The sequence below is a fragment of the Salvelinus namaycush genome, unplaced genomic scaffold (genome assembly GCF_016432855.1).
Source record: "Salvelinus namaycush isolate Seneca unplaced genomic scaffold, SaNama_1.0 Scaffold2280, whole genome shotgun sequence".
NCBI classification, from domain to species: domain Eukaryota; kingdom Metazoa; phylum Chordata; class Actinopteri; order Salmoniformes; family Salmonidae; genus Salvelinus; species Salvelinus namaycush.
Genome location: NW_024059098.1, coordinates 13,220 through 32,749, shown reverse-complemented (window position 1 = coordinate 32,749; position 19,530 = coordinate 13,220). Strand labels below are relative to the sequence as shown.

General features: G+C 46.7%; 1 protein-coding gene and 1 long non-coding RNA gene across 2 annotated transcripts; both read right to left on the bottom strand.

The window, feature by feature from the left end:
• Positions 1 to 1,395: 1,395 nt before the first annotated feature.
• On the bottom strand, positions 1,396 to 5,123 carry LOC120038643. Its single transcript, XR_005475165.1, has 2 exons — positions 4,730 to 5,123; positions 1,396 to 4,650 (listed from the first exon to the last, which is right to left on the bottom strand). It is a non-coding gene; the product is annotated as an uncharacterized LOC120038643 (long non-coding RNA).
• Positions 5,124 to 5,513: 390 nt separating this feature from the next.
• bag1 (BCL2 associated athanogene 1) lies at positions 5,514 to 18,686 on the bottom strand. The gene is made up of 7 exons (XM_038984300.1): positions 18,533 to 18,686; positions 17,515 to 17,640; positions 11,751 to 11,833; positions 11,556 to 11,669; positions 9,099 to 9,206; positions 6,342 to 6,404; positions 5,514 to 6,113 (listed from the first exon to the last, which is right to left on the bottom strand). Exons 1-7 carry the CDS (start codon positions 18,567 to 18,569, stop codon positions 6,021 to 6,023), a joined length of 624 nt encoding a protein of 207 aa, XP_038840228.1. The 5' UTR covers positions 18,570 to 18,686; the 3' UTR covers positions 5,514 to 6,020.
• Positions 18,687 to 19,530: the final 844 nt, after the last annotated feature.

Below are 19,530 nucleotides of genomic sequence, written 5' to 3'. Positions count from 1 at the left end.
ACTGGACAGAACACACTGCATCTGAAACTACATATTCAATATGACTGCGTTTACACAGCCAGCTCAATTCTAATATTCTTCCCACTAATTGCGTCTTTTGATCAACTAGATTAGCTTTTTTGTCAAAAATTGGGGAACAGATCAGAATTCAGCTGCCTGTGTAAATGCAGCTACGTTTGACCAGGGTGCTGGGGACTAGTGCACTACTTTTGACCAGGGTGCTGGGGACTAGTGCACTACGTTTGACCAGGGTGCTGGGGGCTAGTGCACTACTTTTGACCAGGATGCTGGGGGCTAGTGCACTACTTTTGACCAGGGTGCTGGGGACTAGTGCACTACTTTTGACCAGGGTGCTGGGGGCTAGTGCACTACTTTTGACCAGGGTGCTGGGGGCTAGTGCACTACTTTTGACCAGGGTGCTGGGGGCTAGTGCACTACGTTTGACCAGGATGCTGGGGACTAGTGCACTACGTTTGACCAGGGTGCTGGGGACTAGTGCACTACTTTTGACCAGGGTGCTGGGGGCTAGTGCACTACTTTTGACCAGGGTGCTGGGGGTTAGTGCACTACGTTTGACCAGGGTGCTGGGGGTTAGTGCACTACGTTTGACCAGGGTGCTGGGGACTAGTGCACTACTTTTGACCAGGGTGCTGGGGGCTAGTGCACTATTTTTGACCAGGGTGCTGGGGGCTAGTGCACTACTTTTGACCAGGGTGCTGGGGACTAGTGCACTACTTTTGACCAGGGTGCTGGGGGCTAGTGCACTACTTTTGACCAGGGTGCTGGGGGCTAGTGCACTACTTTTGACCAGGGTGCTGGGGGCTAGTGCACTACTTTTGACCAGGGTGCTGGGGGCTAGTGCACTACTTTTGACCAGGGTGCTGGGGGCTAGTGCACTACTTTTGACCAGGGTGCTGGGGGCTAGTGCACTACGTTTGACCAGGGTGCTGGGGACTAGTGCACTACTTTTGACCAGGGTGCTGGGGGCTAGTGCACTATTTTTGACCAGGGTGCTGGGGGCTAGTGCACTACTTTTGACCAGGGTGCTGGGGACTAGTGCACTACTTTTGACCAGGGTGCTGGGGGCTAGTGCACTACTTTTGACCAGGGTGCTGGGGGCTAGTGCACTACTTTTGACCAGGGTGCTGGGGGCTAGTGCACTACTTTTGACCAGGGTGCTGGGGGCTAGTGCACTACTTTTGACCAGGGTGCTGGGGGCTAGTGCACTACTTTTGACCAGGGTGCTGGGGGCTAGTGCACTACTTTTGACCAGGGTGCTGGGGGCTAGTGCACTACTTTTGACCAGGGTGCTGGGGGCTAGTGCACTACTTTTGACCAGGGTGCTGGGGGCTAGTGTACTATATTGTCACAGGATGCCAGTTCAGACAGACACAGTTTAAATCACAACAGCTTTTTATCTGAAACGACACACTATAACATGGTTCCACTAGGCAGTCAGCATCACATCCTGTCACTGGCCAGACTGACCATTAGTGACATCACATCCTGTCACTGGTCAGACTGACCATTAGTGACATCACATCCTGTCACTAGAAAGCAGTACAGAATCAATCACCAACTCAATATCAGCCATCTCTTCGTAATTGCAACACGTATCAGCAAACACCACACATTTTCAAAGTCTGAAGGATTATTTCATTTTGGTTCTTTTACTTTGTTAAAATATCCTACATACACAGCACCTTTTCTTAAGTCCCTGAGGACCAAAGGCAGGGGACATTGTTAAGAGGCTGCAACAGTCAGTGATGTCTTCTCTACCCCAGCACACACACGGAAGTCATTACAAGGGTACTCTGCTGCATGTTGCCATGCTAAATAAATACATTAGAACAACTCATAAATGTCACTTTTCCTTATTAAGTGTCCTAGCATTGGCCTGATAGGGCTACCACATAGGTCTCTGTCCAGAACTAGAGCACTACGTTGGAATAGGGTTCCACTAGAGGTGTCCTAGAGCGGCTCCAGGCCTGGAGAGAAATGATGACTCCAGAGCTCTAGAGCTGATGACTCCACTAGAGGTGTCCTAGAGCTGATGACTCCACTAGAGGTGTCCTAGAGCTGATGACTCCAGAGCTCTAGAGCTGATGACTCCACTAGAGGTGTCCTAGAGCTGATGACTCCACTAGAGGTGTCCTAGAGCTGATGACTCCATTAGAGGTGTCCTAGAGCTGATGACTCCACTAGAGGTGACCTAGAGCTGATGACTCCACTAGAGGTGACCTAGAGCTGATGACTCCACTAGAGGTGTCCTAGAGCGGCTCCAGGCCTGGAGAAATGATGACTCCACTAGAGGTGTCTTAGAGCGGCTCCAGGCCTGGAGAGCGATGACTCCACTAGAGGTGTCCTAGAGCTGATGACTCCACTAGAGGTGTCCTAGAGCTGATGACTCCACTAGAGGTGACCTAGAGCTGATGACTCCACTAGAGGTGTCCTAGAGCTGATGACTCCACTAGAGGTGTCCTAGAGCTGATGACTCCACTAGAGGTGACCTAGAGCTGATGACTCCACTAGAGGTGTCCTAGAGCTGATGACTCCATTAGAGGTGACCTAGAGCTGATGACTCCACTAGAGGTGTCCTAGAGCGGCTCCAGGCCTGGAGAGCGATGATGACTCCACTAGAGGTGTCCTAGAGCTGATGACTCCACTAGAGGTGTCCTAGAGCTGATGACTCCACTAGAGGTGTCCTAGAGCTGATGACTCCACTAGAGGTGTCCTAGAGCGGCTCCAGGCCTGGAGAGCGATGACTCCACTAGAGGTGTCCTAGAGCTGATGACTCCACTAGAGGTGTCCTAGCGCTGATGACTCCACTAGAGGTGTCCTAGTGCTGATGACTCCACTAGAGGTGTCCTAGTGCTGATGACTCCACTAGAGGTGTCCTAGAGCTGATGACTCCACTAGAGGTGTCCTAGCGCTGATGACTCCACTAGAGGTGTCCTAGCGCTGATGACTCCACTAGAGGTGTCCTAGAGCTGATGACTCCACTAGAGGTGTCCTAGAGCGGCTCCAGGCCTGGAGAGAAATGATGACTCCACTAGAGGTGTCCTAGAGCTGATGACTCCACTAGAGGTGTCCTAGAGCTGATGACTCCACTAGAGGTGTCCTAGAGCTGATGACTCCACTAGAGGTGTCCTAGAGCGGCTCCAGGCCTGGAGAGAAATGATGACTCCACTAGAGGTGTCCTAGAGCTGATGACTCCACTAGAGGTGTCCTAGAGCTGATGACTCCACTAGAGGTGTCCTAGAGCTGATGACTCCACTAGAGGTGTCCTAGAGCTGATGACTCCACTAGAGGTGTCCTAGAGCTGATGACTCCACTAGAGGTGTCCTAGCGCTGATGACTCCACTAGAGGTGTCCTAGAGCGGCTCCAGGCCTGGAGAGAAATGATGACTCCAGAGCTCTAGAGCTGATGACTCCACTAGAGGTGTCCTAGAGCTGATGACTCCACTAGAGGTGTCCTAGAGCTGATGACTCCATTAGAGGTGTCCTAGAGCTGATGACTCCACTAGAGGTGTCCTAGAGCTGATGACTCCACTAGAGGTGACCTAGAGCTGATGACTCCACTAGAGGTGTCCTAGAGCTGATGACTCCACTAGAGGTGTCCTAGAGCGGCTCCAGGCCTGGAGAGAAATGATGACTCCAGCGCTCTAGAGCTGATGACTCCACTAGAGGTGTCCTAGAGCTGATGACTCCATTAGAGGTGTCCTAGAGCTGATGACTCCACTAGAGGTGACCTAGAGCTGATGACTCCACTAGAGGTGTCCTAGAGCTGATGACTCCACTAGAGGTGTCCTAGAGCTGATGACTCCACTAGAGGTGACCTAGAGCTGATGACTCCACTAGAGGTGACCTAGAGCTGATGACTCCACTAGAGGTGTCCTAGAGCTGATGACTCCACTAGAGGTGTCCTAGAGCTGATGACTCCACTAGAGGTGTCCTAGAGCTGATGACTCCACTAGAGGTGTCCTAGAGCGGCTCCAGGCCTGGAGAGCGATGATGACTCCACTAGAGGTGTCCTAGAGCTGATGACTCCACTAGAGGTGACCTAGAGCTGATGACTCCACTAGAGGTGACCTAGAGCTGATGACTCCACTAGAGGTGTCCTAGAGCTGATGACTCCACTAGAGGTGTCCTAGAGCTGATGACTCCACTAGAGGTGTCCTAGAGCTGATGACTCCACTAGAGGTGTCCTAGAGCGGCTCCAGGCCTGGAGAGAAATGATGACTCCACTAGAGGTGTCCTAGAGCTGATGACTCCACTAGAGGTGTCCTAGAGCTGATGACTCCACTAGAGGTGTCCTAGAGCTGATGACTCCACTAGAGGTGTCCTAGAGCTGATGACTCCACTAGAGGTGTCCTAGAGCGGCTCCAGGCCTGGAGAGAAATGATGACTCCAGAGCTCTAGAGCTGATGACTCCACTAGAGGTGTCCTAGAGCTGATGACTCCACTAGAGGTGTCCTAGAGCTGATGACTCCATTAGAGGTGTCCTAGAGCTGATGACTCCACTAGAGGTGTCCTAGAGCTGATGACTCCACTAGAGGTGACCTAAAGCTGATGACTCCACTAGAGGTGTCCTAGAGCTGATGACTCCACTAGAGGTGTCCTAGAGCTGATGACTCCACTAGAGGTGTCCTAGAGCGGCTCCAGGCCTGGAGAGCGATGATGACTCCACTAGAGGTGTCCTAGAGCTGATGACTCCACTAGAGGTGACCTAGAGCTGATGACTCCACTAGAGGTGTCCTAGAGCTGATGACTCCATTAGAGGTGTCCTAGAGCTGATGACTCCACTAGAGGTGTCCTAGAGCTGATGACTCCACTAGAGGTGTCCTAGAGCTGATGACTCCATTAGAGGTGTCCTAGAGCTGATGACTCCATTAGAGGTGTCCTAGAGCTGATGACTCCACTAGAGGTGTCCTAGAGCGGCTCCAGGCCTGGAGAGCGATGATGACTGAAGACAGTAGTGTTGCTCAAAGAGCAACATAGGACCAGGGCAGAGTCACAGCAGAGAGAGAGGGAAGGGATATGTTGATTTAGTAGACGAGGAAATCCATTTGAATTCAATCACTTTTTGACAGCATCCCTTTTGATTTAAACACAACGTTCCATCTCTGTTTGCCCATGGAAGAAGAGGACAGGAAGTGACTTTTGGGACCTGAATGCCAAAACATTCAGGAGATAAAGGTCCTCAAAGTTTCCCCATTTTGCATACCCCACCAGACCCCACCATACCCCATCATACCCCACCATACCCCATCATACCCCACCATACCCCACCATACCCCACCATACCCCATCATACCCCACCATACCCCATCATACCCCACCATACCACGAGACAGCCATTTCAATTAAAAAGACCCCACCATACCCCATCATACCCCACCATACCCCATCATACCCCACCATACCCCATCATACCCCACCATACCCCGAGAGCCATTTCAATTAAAAATATTTATGGTTGAGATCGATATAGTTTAAAAGCTTACAAACAACAGGGTCGTCATACCATTTAATCATTTCTTGAAAAAAATATGTTTGAATAAAAATGTGGACAATATTTAAGCTTTAACATAAATGATCTAACAAAGTGTAAACTCTTTTTCATATTCACATGTTGTAGCTTAGACCCTATTTCACATCATCTGAGGTTGTGTTGTGGCCGCCATCGGCTGAGACACAACGTGCTCTTGAATACAGAATGGGTGTCATACATTCTAATAGGTCAACTTTTGAGCACCTTTATGTCTTCGATGTTTTGGCATTCAGGTCCCGAAAGTCACTTTCTGACCACTTCTAAAATGGGCAAATACGTATGGAAGGTTTTGTTCAAATCGAAAGGGATGCTGTCAAAAGGTCATTGAAATCAAATGGATTTCCCCAGATCCCAGATGGTGACCCAGTGGAGACCAGGGCAGATGGAGAGATGTGGAGCAGCAGAGGGATGGACATGATGGCAGATCCCAGATGGTGACCCAGTAGATCTCTGTCAACTAGTAGATCTAAGAATCTGCCAGGGCCAGGTTCTTAGACTGGATCTTAGCCAAGTGGTCTAAAATCCCTGCTTCTATCTTGTCACACTGAGCCAGGAATCCCTGGAGGAGGAACAGGAGGAGACAGTTAATCCCTGCTTCTATCTTGTCACACTGAGCCAGGAATCCCTGGAGGAGGAACAGGAGGAGATAGTGGATATTCTTAGACCATCGTAGTAACCCTGTAATAACTAGTAACCACTTACTAACAGCATGGTTTATATTACTCAAGTGGAATAAGGACCTACTTGATCACTCATTGAGAGTTGATCAGAAATGAAACAGACTCACCTGAACTGTTTTTACTAGGCCCTTTTTCTTCATCCGACAGTCACCAAAGTTCTCTGGTAAAGTCTGTTAACATGACATAGTTGTTTTAGTGTTTACAAAGTAAGCTGTGATAAGACACGCAGCTAGCGATTCTCTACTCAACAAATCTGTGTTACCAGTCCACCTGACTAGAACTACGTGTGTTTGTTAATAAGGTTGTGTTACCACAGAGTCCACCTGCTTTAGGAGCAGGCCTAAATTACTGTAGGAGGGTTAGGGGGACCAGTACTAAGTGTAGGAGGGTTAGGGGGACCAGTACTAAGTGTAGGAGGGTTAGGGGGACCAGTACTAAGTGTAGGAGGGTTAGGGGGACCAGTACTAAGTGTAGGAGGGTTAGGGGGACCAGTACTACGTGTAGGAGGGTTAGGGGGACCAGTACTACGTGTAGGAGGGTTAAGGGGACCAGTACTAAGTGTAGGAGGGTTAGGGGGACCAGTACTACGTGTAGGAGGGTTAGGGGGACCAGTACTACGTGTAGGAGGGTTAAGGGGACCAGTACTAAGTGTAGGAGGGTTAAGGGGACCAGTACTAAGTGTAGGAGGGTTAAGGGGACCAGTACTAAGTGTAGGAGGGTTAAGGGGACCAGTACTAAGTGTAGGAGGGTTAAGGGGACCAGTACTAAGTGTAGGAGGGTTAGGGGGACCAGTACTACGTGTAGGAGGGTTAAGGGGACCAGTACTACGTGTAGGAGGGTTAAGGGGACCAGTACTAAGTGTAGGAGGGTTAAGGGGACCAGTACTAAGTGTAGGAGGGTTAAGGGGACCAGTACTAAGTGTAGGAGGGTTAGGGGGACCAGTACTAAGTGTAGGAGGGTTAAGGGGACCAGTACTAAGTGTAGTAGGGTTAAGGGGACCAGTACTAAGTGTAGGAGGGTTAAGGGGACCAGTACTAAGTGTAGGAGGGTTAAGGGGACCAGTACTAAGTGTAGGAGGGTTAAGGGGACCAGTACTAAGTGTAGGAGGGTTAGGGGGACCAGTACTAAGTGTAGGAGGGTTAAGGGGACCAGTACTAAGTGTAGGAGGGTTAGGGGGACCAGTACTAAGTGTAGGAGGGTTAAGGGGACCAGTACTAAGTGTAGGAGGGTTAGGGGGACCAGTACTAAGTGTAGGAGGGTTAAGGGGACCAGTACTAAGTGTAGGAGGGTTAGGGGGACCAGTACTAAGTGTAGGAGGGTTAAGGGGACCAGTACTAAGTGTAGGAGGGTTAAGGGGACCAGTACTAAGTGTAGGAGGGTTAGGGGGACCAGTACTAAGTGTAGGAGGGTTAGGGGGACCAGTACTAAGTGTAGGAGGGTTAGGGGGACCAGTACTAAGTGTAGGAGGGTTAGGGGGACCAGTACTAAGTGTAGGAGGGTTAAGGGGACCAGTACTAAGTGTAGGAGGGTTAAGGGGACCAGTACTAAGTGTAGGAGGGTTAAGGGGACCAGTACTAAGTGTAGGAGGGTTAGGGGGACCTGTACTAAGTGTAGGAGGGTTAGGGGGACCAGTACTAAGTGTAGGAGGGTTAAGGGGACCAGTACTAAGTGTAGGAGGGTTAAGGGGACCAGTACTAAGTGTAGGAGGGTTAGGGGGACCAGTACTAAGTGTAGGAGGGTTAGGGGGACCAGTACTAAGTGTAGGAGGGTTAGGGGGACCAGTACTAAGTGTAGGAGGGTTAAGGGGACCAGTACTAAGTGTAGGAGGGTTAGGGGGACCAGTACTAAGTGTTGGAGGGTTAAGGGGACCAGTACTAAGTGTAGGAGGGTTAGGGGGACCAGTACTAAGTGTAGGAGGGTTAGGGGGACCAGTACTAAGTGTAGGAGGGTTAAGGGGACCAGTACTAAGTGTAGGAGGGTTAGGGGGACCTGTACTAAGTGTAGGAGGGTTAAGGGGACCAGTACTAAGTGTAGGAGGGTTAGGGGGACCAGTACTAAGTGTAGGAGGGTTAAGGGGACCAGTACTAAGTGTAGGAGGGTTAAGGGGACCAGTACTAAGTGTAGGAGGGTTAAGGGGACCAGTACTAAGTGTAGGAGGGTTAAGGGGACCAGTACTAAGTGTAGGAGGGTTAGGGGGACCAGTACTAAGTGTAGGAGGGTTAGGGGGACCAGTACTAAGTGTAGGAGGGTTAGGGGGACCAGTACTAAGTGTAGGAGGGTTAGGGGGACCAGTACTAAGTGTAGGAGGGTTAAGGGGACCAGTACTAAGTGTAGGAGGGTTAGGGGGACCAGTACTAAGTGTAGGAGGGTTAGGGGGACCAGTACTAAGTGTAGGAGGGTTAAGGGGACCAGTACTAAGTGTAGGAGGGTTAGGGGGACCAGTACTAAGTGTAGGAGGGTTAAGGGGACCAGTACTAAGTGTAGGAGGGTTAAGGGGACCAGTACTAAGTGTAGGAGGGTTAAGGGGACCAGTACTAAGTGTAGGAGGGTTAGGGGGACCAGTACTAAGTGTAGGAGGGTTAAGGGGACCAGTACTAAGTGTAGTAGGGTTAAGGGGACCAGTACTAAGTGTAGGAGGGTTAAGGGGACCAGTACTAAGTGTAGGAGGGTTAAGGGGACCAGTACTAAGTGTAGGAGGGTTAAGGGGACCAGTACTAAGTGTAGGAGGGTTAGGGGGACCAGTACTAAGTGTAGGAGGGTTAAGGGGACCAGTACTAAGTGTAGGAGGGTTAGGGGGACCAGTACTAAGTGTAGGAGGGTTAAGGGGACCAGTACTAAGTGTAGGAGGGTTAGGGCTGTGTTACCATAGAGTCCACCTGCTCTAGAATCTTCATGAACTGTTCAGATGCCACCTTCACTCTTTGGTCCAATCTCCCCAGCGCCTCAGCCTGCAGGTCTTTAGCTAGGAACCCCTATAGAACAGCAGTAACAGGAAAGTGCAAAGAAAAGCTAACTCCTGTGTCCATGTAATGTGTAGATACTGTGTGGGTGCTGACAAGTGCAGCCTCTTGCTTCACTCTCTCTGGGCATTATCTGTGCTAACAACTACTGCTGGGTCTCAGTTTGGGAAGGATGCCAAGGTAGAACCAGGACCATACCAGTACTGCGATACTCCTTAGTATTGTGGCAAGGACACAAAACACGAAGCGGATTTAACTTGTTTAGGAAACATCATCAGAGTCACATGTATTTATTTTCTAAGATATAGCACATAATATTTTACATGTAAAGAGTTGTGTTCTTCCTGTACTAGTATCATCACAGGCCTAGTTTATATTGACATGTACAGAGCCTCCAGAAAGTATTCTCAGACGTATTCCACATGTTGTGTTACAGCCTGAAAGGATTCAATCTTTTTCCCTACACATAATACCCCATAATGACAAAGTGAAAACATGTTTTTAGACATTTTTACAAATCTATTCAAAATGAAAGACAAAAATATCTCATTTACTTTGTAGAATCACCTTTTGGCAGTGATTGCAGCTGTGAGTCTTTCTGGGTACGTCTCTAAGAGCTTTGCACACCTGGATTTTACAATATTTGCCCATTCATCTTTAAATTCTTCAAGCTCTGTCAAGTTGATTGCTGATCATTCAAGTCTTGCCAAAGTTTTAATAGCTGATTTATGTCAAAACTATAACCAGGCCACTCAGGAACATTCAATGTTGTCTTGGTAAGCAACTCCAGTGTAGATTTGGCTTTGTGTTGTAGGTTATTGTCCTGCTGAAAGGTGAATGTCTACCATGGCCTAGTACTTTAGTGCCTTGTTGCAAACAGGATGAATGTGTGGAATATCCTTCTTTTCACTCTGTCAATTAGGTTAATATTGTTAATTAGGTTATAATGTTGTTGATCCATCCTCAGTTTTCTCCTATCACAGCCATTAAACTCTGTAACTGCGTTAAGGTCACCATTGGCCTCATGGTGAAATCCCTGATCGGTTTCCTTCCTCTCCAGCCACTGAGTTAGGATGGACGCCTGTATCTTTGTAGTGTTAGATTCTGGGTTAAACTTGGAACACAGTATACTCAGAAGTATAGTATCTGAGGAGTGATGGAGACTGGTTTTTACATCAGAAGTTAATGGTTATCTATAGGAGCCAGATGGCGGTGGAATGTGTTGGGGGATACGGGTGGAGATCTTTGGATTAGGCATCAAGGGGGTTGAGGTCAGGTCAGATCTCCTTAAGGGAGAAACGATGGTTTATTACCCCATCACTTCCTCTTCCTGTTGAACCATAATAGATGTACAGATTGGAGAGAAGGAGGAGTGCCTAAATTGGATGTGATTTTCTGGATTTTCTTTTTTAGATTCAGTCTCTCACAGTTGAAGTGTACCTATGATAAAAATCACAGTCCTCTACATGCTTTGTAAGTAGGAAAACCTGCAAAATCGGCAGTGTATCAAATATTTGTTCTCCCCACTGTATATACTTTTGGTGGTGGAAACAACAGGCCTTTCTAGGGAGTTTTTCCTAGCCACCGTGCTTCTACACCTGCATTGCTTGCTGTTTGGGGTTTTAGTCTGGGTTTCTGTACAGCACTTTGTGACATCAGCTGATGTAAGAAGGGCTTTATGAATAAATTTGATTTGATTTGGAAACATGTTTTTGTCTAATGCAGCTGTACGGATCCTCTGGGGAAAATAAACTTGGTTAAGCTTTCATAATGTCCGGTGAGTTTTTACTCTGAGAATTAGAACCTAACAGTAGTGACTGGGTGTATTGATACACCATCCAAAGTGTAGTTAATAACTTCACCATGTTCAAAGGGATATTAAATATCTGCTTTTTTATTTTTACACATCTACCAATCGATGCCCTTCTTTGCAAGGCGCTGAAAAACCTCCCTGGACATTGTGGTTGAATTTGTGCTTGAAATTCACTACATCGATTGAGGGAACTTTTATTTATTTTCATTATTTAACTCGGCAAGTCAGTTAAGAACAAATTATTATTTACAATGACGGCCTACAGATGTGTGGGGTACAGAGATGGGGTAGTCATTCAAAACTCCTCAACTTATTTAGACTTGCCATAACAAAGGGGTTTGAATACTTATTGACTCAAGACATTTCAGCTTTAAAATGTTTAATCAATAAAAAAAATATTCTACAAACTAAATGTCACTTTGCCATGGGGTATTGCGTGTAGATCAGTGGCACTAAATCTTACGTAAATGAATTTTAACTTCAGTCTGTAACAACAAAAATGTGGAAAAGCTGAAGGCAATGTATATAATAGATATAAAGTATCATACATTCTTCAGGCCTGCCAGCTCTCCATCCACCTTCTCCAGTTTCTTAGCCGTCTGTTCTACTGACTTCTCAATGTCCTTCAACTTCTTCAGCTCGGACTCCTCCTCTGGGCTGTTCTGAGAGGAGACAACACACAGGTCTGTATTCAAACCATTTTAGGAACGAATGATAAAAACAAATGAGTGAACTAGTCTTACCCTCTTCCCAATCATCATGAGTTTACATCCCTGTTTGATTCCAAAGCTGGACAGACTCTCCTCCATCTCCTTCAGTGACTTCCCTGAAAGACCAGGACAGCAGAGGTATCATGCTGGGGCTTGAACCAGCTACCCTGTGGTTAGAGGTGAGTGCAATATAGTACAACCTGTGCCATACAGTCCAGTCCTCTTGGCAGAGGCTGTGGTAATAGTCTGGCTGCCAGTCTGTCTGTTGCCAACTCCATTGAAAACGGTCTAACAATGGACTTGACTTATTACACCTTTAACAGGTGAAGCTGCGGTGGATTCTGCTATTTTCTGTGGGTTTTTTTATGCTGGTCTTAACTTTTTTTTTTGTACATAATTTTTCCATCATCGTTTCTTATGACTGAAAACAGCTTCTGGGCATCAGAACAGCGGTTAGGACCCTATCTGCCAGGAACGCAAAGCGAGAGAGAGGACGCTAACCTAGATTTGGATGAAGATTTCTACTTCAATGAGTCGGCAGCTGTGGATGTACTGCTCATACCAGACCAGGCCCTAATCCTCGGGAAAGAGAACGCGCAAGCGAGGCAAACGAGCGGCCTCCCTGAGGCTTCTGGGAAGGCTAAGGGGGAGGTGGCTGTCTCTTTGTTAACAACAGCTGGGGCGCAATCTCTAATGTTAAGGAAGTTTTGAGGTTCTGCTCGCCTGAGTCAGAATACCTCATGATAAGCTGCAGACCACACTATTTACTAAGAGAGTTTTCATCTACATTTTTCATAGCTGTCTATGTACCACGACAAACCGATGCTGGCACTAAGACTGCACTCAACGAGCTGTATAAGGCCAAGTAAACAAGAAAATTCACATCCATAGGTGGCACTCCTAGTGGCCGGGGACTTTAATGCAGGGAAACTGAGATCAGTCTTACCTAATTTCTACCAGCATGACACCGCCGATAGAGATGGCAGCTTCGCTTCAAGTCCTTAGGAAACTGTGCAGTATTTTTTATATATATATTATTTCTTACATTGTTAGTCCAGAAAACCTTAAGTGTTATTACATACAGCCGGGAAGAACTATTGGATATCAGAGAGACATCAACTTATCATCACTACGACCAGGAATACGACTTTCCAAAAGCCTTTGATCTGATTCCAGCCCAAAACAACACCGTCGGACGAGAGGGAGCCGGAGCGGTCTTCTAGTGAGGCTTCGGATGCGCGCACAGCACCCACCGCTTCCGAGTGTATTACTCGCTAATGTCCAGTCCCTAGTTAACAAAGTTGACGAAATTAGGGCAAGAGTTGCTTTCTAAAGAGATATCCGGGATTGTAACATACTCTGTTTCACGGAGACATGGCTAGCTGGGGACATGCTGTCGGAGTCTGTACAGCCAACGGGATTTTCAGTGCATCGCGCCGACAGGAACAAACATCTCTTTGGTAAGAAGGGCGAGGGTGTAGGTTTCATGATTAACGACTCATGGTGTAATTGTAACAACATACCAGAACTAAAGTCCTTTTGGTCACCTAACCTAGAATTCCTCACAAGCAAATGCCGACCGCATTATCTCCCAAGAGAACTCTCCTTGGCTATCGTTACAGCCGTGTATATCCACCCGCAAGCAGATACCAAGACGGCCATCAAGGAACTTCACTGGACTTCATGCAAAATGGAAACCATATATCCTGAGGCTGCATTTATTGTAACTGGGGATTTAAAAAAAGCTAAATCTGAGAACAAGGCTACCTAAATTCTATCAGCATATCGATTGCAGTACACGGGCGAGCAACACACTCTACTACTGCTACTCTAACAACGCATACAAGGCCCTCCACCGCCCTCCTTTTGGCAAATCTGACCATGACTCCATTTTGTTGCTCCCAGCCTATAGACAGAAACTAAAACAGGAAACGCCTGTGCTCAGGTCTGTTCAACGCTGGTCCGACCAATCGGATTCCACGCTTCAAGATTGCTTTGATCACGTGGACTGGGATATGTTCCAGTCAGTCTCAGAGAACAACATCGACCTATACGCTTATTCGGTGAGTGAGTTTATAAGGAAGTTTATAGGAGATGTTGTTACTGTTACTATTATAACCTTCCCTAACCAGAAACCGTGGATAGATGGCAGCATTTGCGCAAAACTGAAAGCACGTACCACCGCATTTAATCATGGCAAAGCAACCAGAAACATGACCGAATACAAACAGTGTAGTTATTCCCTCCTCAAGGCAATCAAACAAGCAAAGCGTCAGTATAGAGAAAGTGGAGTTGCAATTCAACGTCTCAAACATGAGACGTATGTGGCAGGGTCTACAGACAATCACGGATTACAAAAAGAAAACCAGCCCATTTGCGAACATCAACGTCTTGCTCCCAGACAAACTAAACAACTTCTTTGCGCGCTTTGAGGACAATACAGTGCCACCGACATGGCCCGCTACCAAAGACAGAGGGCTCTCCTTCTCCGTGGCCGACGTGAGTAAAACATTTAAACGTGTTAACCCTCGCAAGGCTGGCGGCCAAGACGGCATTCCTAGCCGCGTCCTCGGAGCATGCGCAGACCAGCTGGCTGGTGTGTTTACGGACATATTCAATCAATCCCTATCACAGTCTGCTTTAGTTAGTTCAGTCCCCACACGCTTCAAGATAGCCACCATTGTTCCTATACCCAATAAGGCCAATGTAACTGAACTAAATTACTATCGCCCCGTAGCACTCACTTCTGTCATCATGAAGTGCTTTGAGAGACTAGTCAAGAATCAGATTACTTCCACCCTACCTGTTATCCTAGACCCACTCCAATTCCGCCCCAATAGGTCCACAGATGACGCAATCACCATCACACTGCACAATCCCATCTGGACAAGAGGAATACCTATGTAAGAATGCTGTTCATTGACTACAGCTCAGCATTCAACACCATAGTACCCTCCAAACTCATCATTAGGCTTGAGACCCTGAGTCTCGACCCTGCCCTGTGCAACTGGGTCCTGGACTTCCTGACGGGCCGCCCCCAGGTGGTGAGGGTAGGTAACAACATCTCCACTCCGCTGATCCTCAACACTGGGGCCCCACAAGAGTGCGTTTTCAGCCCTCTCCTGTACTCCTTGTTCACCCACAACTGCGTGGCCATGCACGCCTCCAACTCAATTATCAAGTTTGCAGACGACAAACATTACCAACAACGACGAGACGGCCTACAGGGAGGAGGTGAGGGCCCTCGGAGTGTGGGGTCAGGAAAATAACCCCTCACTCAATGTCAGCAAAATAAAAGAGATGATCCTGGACTTCAGGAAACAGCAAAGAGAGCATCCCCCTATCCACATCAACGGGACAGCAGTGGAGAAGGTGGAAAGCCTTAAGTTCCTTGGTGTACATATCATCGACAAACTGAATTGGTCCACCCACACAGACAGCGTGATGAAGAAGGTGCAACAACGCCTCTTCAACCTCAGGAGGCTGAAGAAATGTGGCTTGTCACCGAAAACCCTCATTAACTTTTACAGATGTACAATTGAGAGCATCCTGTCGGGCTGTATCACCGCTTGGTACGGCAACTGCACAGCCCACAACCGCAGGGCTCTCCAGAGGGTGGTGCGGTCTGCCCAACGCATCATTGGGGGAAAACTACCTGCCCTCCAATACACCTACAACACCCGATGTCACAGGAAGGCCATAAAGATCATCAAGGACAATAACCACCCGAGCCACTGCCAGTTCATCCCGCTATCATCCAGAAGGTGAGGCAGGTACAGGTGCATCAGAGCTGGGACAGAGATTGAAAAACAGCTTCTACCTCAAGGCCATCAGATTGTTAAACAGCCATCACTAGCACAGAGAGGCTGCTGCCTACCTACAGACTTGATATCAATTTCCAATTTAATAAATGGACACTAGTCACTTTAATAATGGCACTTTATATAATGTTTACAAATCACGAATTACTCATCTCATATGTACAGTTGAAGTCAGAAGTTTACATATACTTAGGTTGGAGTCATTAAATCTCGTTTTTCAACCACTCCACAAATTTCTTGTTAACAAACTATAGTTTTGGCAAGTCAGTTAGGACATCTACTTTGTGCATGACAAGTAATTTTTCCAACAATTGTTTACAAACAGATTATTTCACTTATAATTCACTGTATCACAATTGTAGTGAGTCAGAAGTTTACATACACTAAGTTGACTGTCTTTAAACAGATTGGAAAATTCAACAAAATTATGTCATGGCTTTAGAAGCTTCTGATAGGATAATTGACATAATTTGAGTCAATTGGAGGTGTACCTGTGGATGTATTTCAAGGCCTACCTTCAAACTCAGTGCCTCTTTGCTTGACATCATGGGAAAATCAAAAGAAATCAGCCCAAAATTGTATACCTCCACAAGTCTGGCTCATCCTTGGGAGCAATTTCCAAATACCTGAAAGTACCACGTTCATCTGTATAAACAATAGTTACACAAGTATAAATCCCATGGGACCACGCAGCCGTCATACCGCTCAGGAAGGAGACGCGTTCTGTTTCCTAGAGATGAACGTACTTTGGTGCGAAAAGTGCAAATCAATCCCAGAACAACAGCAAAGGACCTTGTGAAGATGCTGGAGGAAACAGGTACAAAGTATCTATATCCACAGTAAAACGAGTCCTATATCAACATAACCTGAAACGCCGCTCAGAAAGGAAGAAGCCACTGCTCCAAAACCGCCATAAAAAAGCCAGACTACAGTTTGCAACTGGACATGGGAACAAAGATCATACTTTTTGGAGAAATGTCCTCTGGTCTGATGAAACAAAAATAGAACTGTTTGGCCATAATGACCATCGTTATGTTTGGAGGAAAAAGGGGGAGGTTTGCAAGCCGAAGAACACCATCCCAACTGTGAAGCACGGGGGTGGCAGCATCATGTTGTGGGGGTGCTTTGCTGCAGGAGGGACTGGTGCACATCACAAAATAGATGGTATCATGAGGGAGGACAATTATGTGGATATATTGAAGCAACATCTCAAGACATCAGTCAGGAAGTTAAAGCTTGGTCGCAAATGGGTCTTCCAAATGGACAATGACCCCAAGCATACTTCCACAGTTGTGGCAAAATGGCTTAAGGACAACAAAGTCAAGGTATTTGAGTAGCCATCACAAAGCACTGACCTCAATCCCATAGAGAATTTGTGGGCAGAACTGAAAAAGCGTGTGCGAGCAAGGAGGCCTACAAACCTGACCGTTACACCAGCTCTGTCAGGAGGAATGGGCCAAATTTCACCCAACTTATTGTGGGAAGCTTGTGGAAGGCTACCCAAAACGTTTGACCCAAATTAAACAATTTAAAGGCAATGCTACCAAGTACTAATTGAGTGTATGTAAACATCTGATCCACTGGGAATGTGATGAAAGAAATAAAAGCTGAAATAAATAATTCTCTCTACTATGACTCAGTACTAGTACGCTGTGTATATAACCATGTTATTACCTCGTACCCCTGCACATTGACTCAGTACTAGTACGCTGTGTATATAACCATGTTATTACCTCTTGACTCAGTACTAGTACTCTGTGTATATAGCCATGTTATTACCTCTTGACTCAGTACTAGTACTCTGTGTATATAGCCAAATTATTGTTACTCATTGTGCATTTATTCCTCATCTCATTATTTCTCATTTTTCTCTGTGCATTGTTGGGAAGGACCCGTTAGTAAGCATTTATTTCAATGTTAGTCTACACCTGTTGTTTGCCAAGCATGTGACATAACATTTTGATTTGTTACTCTACCTTTAAAGATGAGCTTCTGTGCAGGCATCGGGACCCCGGTAACCTGAACGAGAGCATCAGAAAGGTCCTTCAGTATCGGTTCGTTCCCGTCCAGCCCAGTTACCGTGATGCTGTGCTTCGTAGAACCTGCATGGGGGTGAATTAGACGCAGAGTACTTTTATATAGTTGCTACATCCGAGACATGAGCTAGCTAGCCATCTCAGTATCTGATAGGTGCTTTTAGCAACACACACTAGCGTTGCTTTCAATTGTATTGGTTTGCACAAAAACTGTCCACAAGAAGCCAGATGTTAAATACAATTCCATTTCAATTTACTGTGCCAGTGGGCAGGACGGTTTTGTCATTATGGCCGGGGGCAGTTGAGACAAAATATCTAAAGGATCATATTATAAAACTGCATTTCCAAACGTGGGTCTGTTGTAGACCCACTTCCTCTCTGTTGACGTCCAAATGAAAAGTCGTGCACGTGTGCCATATGTGGACAAACAAGGAATAACCCGCGGGGGACTTGACCCCGGTAACGTTACGCAGAGAGGAAGTCTACAACAGACCCGCGTTTGGAAATGCACTTTAATAACACGACCCTTTAGATATTCTGTCTCAAATTCGCCAGTTATAAATGACGAACCGTTCTGCCTACCCACCGACACAGTCAATTAAAATAGTATTGATTCCGCGTTCAGATGCTAGTCGGAACTACGAAATTCGGAAATGTGTATTCGGAGTTTCCTAGTTCCGTTTAGCATGTGAACTGAGGCATTAACATCTGGTTTCCCAAAGACTGTTTTGGTGCAATCCAATCCAATTTAAAGCAAGACTATTGTACATAAATACACCAGCATTTCAAAAGCACCTAGCTACGTATCTGACATCTACCTGGCTAGCTAGCATCTCCTGCTGTGTGTAGCTAGCTAGCCCGTAGACTCCGACTACCAGTACCATCTCTTTGTCTTCGTTTTACGGGCTAATATACATGAAACAAGCTACAACATCCAAAGCAAAGTGATTGACTTTACCGTAAGCAACAGTGACCGTCACAGTATTCTCCGCCATTTCTGTGTAGCATGAGTGAAAACCCAAGTGGCCAGGGTTCCGGTTGGAAAGCACGCCATCCCATGTACACCGAGGGGACTGGCGGTACTGCAGTGTAACTGACGCCGAGCCCAGAAAGACAATTCCCAAAGTCTCCCCCTGTTCGATTTGAGAAGGGCGCTCCTCACTCTCTACTTTTGCCCGTTCACGTCAAGGGCCCACCCCATACAGAACCAATCAGTCGATATAATCGAGAACTATCATCAGAAATCACGCGATATGAATCAGACAGTGAGAAAAGTAACATGAAAAAGACTAAAAAACTGAACAGCCATAATAGTTCTTGATTATATCGACTGATTGCTATTGTATGGGGTGACCAGTCATAGCCAGGTGTACCGTGGCTCAGGCTAAATCAAATCCAATGTTATTGGTCACATACACATGGTTAGCAGATGTTAATGCGAGTGTAGCGAAATGCTTATGCTTCTAGTTCCCGAGAGTGCAGTAATATCTAACAAGTAATCTAACAATTCCACAATAACTACCTAATACACACAAATATAAAGGGATGGAATAAGAATATGTACATATAAATATATGGATGAGCGATGACCGAGCGGCATAGGCAAGATGCAATAGATGGTATAAGATACAGTATGTAAATATGAGATGAGTAATGTAAGATATGTAAACATTATTAAAGTGGCATTATTTAAAGAGACTAGTGATCAATTTCTTAAAGTGGCCAATGATTTGAGTCTGCATGTAGGCAGAAGCCTCTCTGAGTTAGTGATGGCTGTTTAACAGTCTGATGGCCTTGAGATAGAAGCTGTTTTTCAGTCTCTCGGTCCCTGCTTTGATGCACCTGTACTGACCTCGCCTTCTGGATGATAGTGGGGTGAACAGGCAGTGGCCCGGGTGGTTGTTGTCCTTGATGATCTTTATGGCCTTCCTGTGACATCGGGTGGTGTAGGTGTCC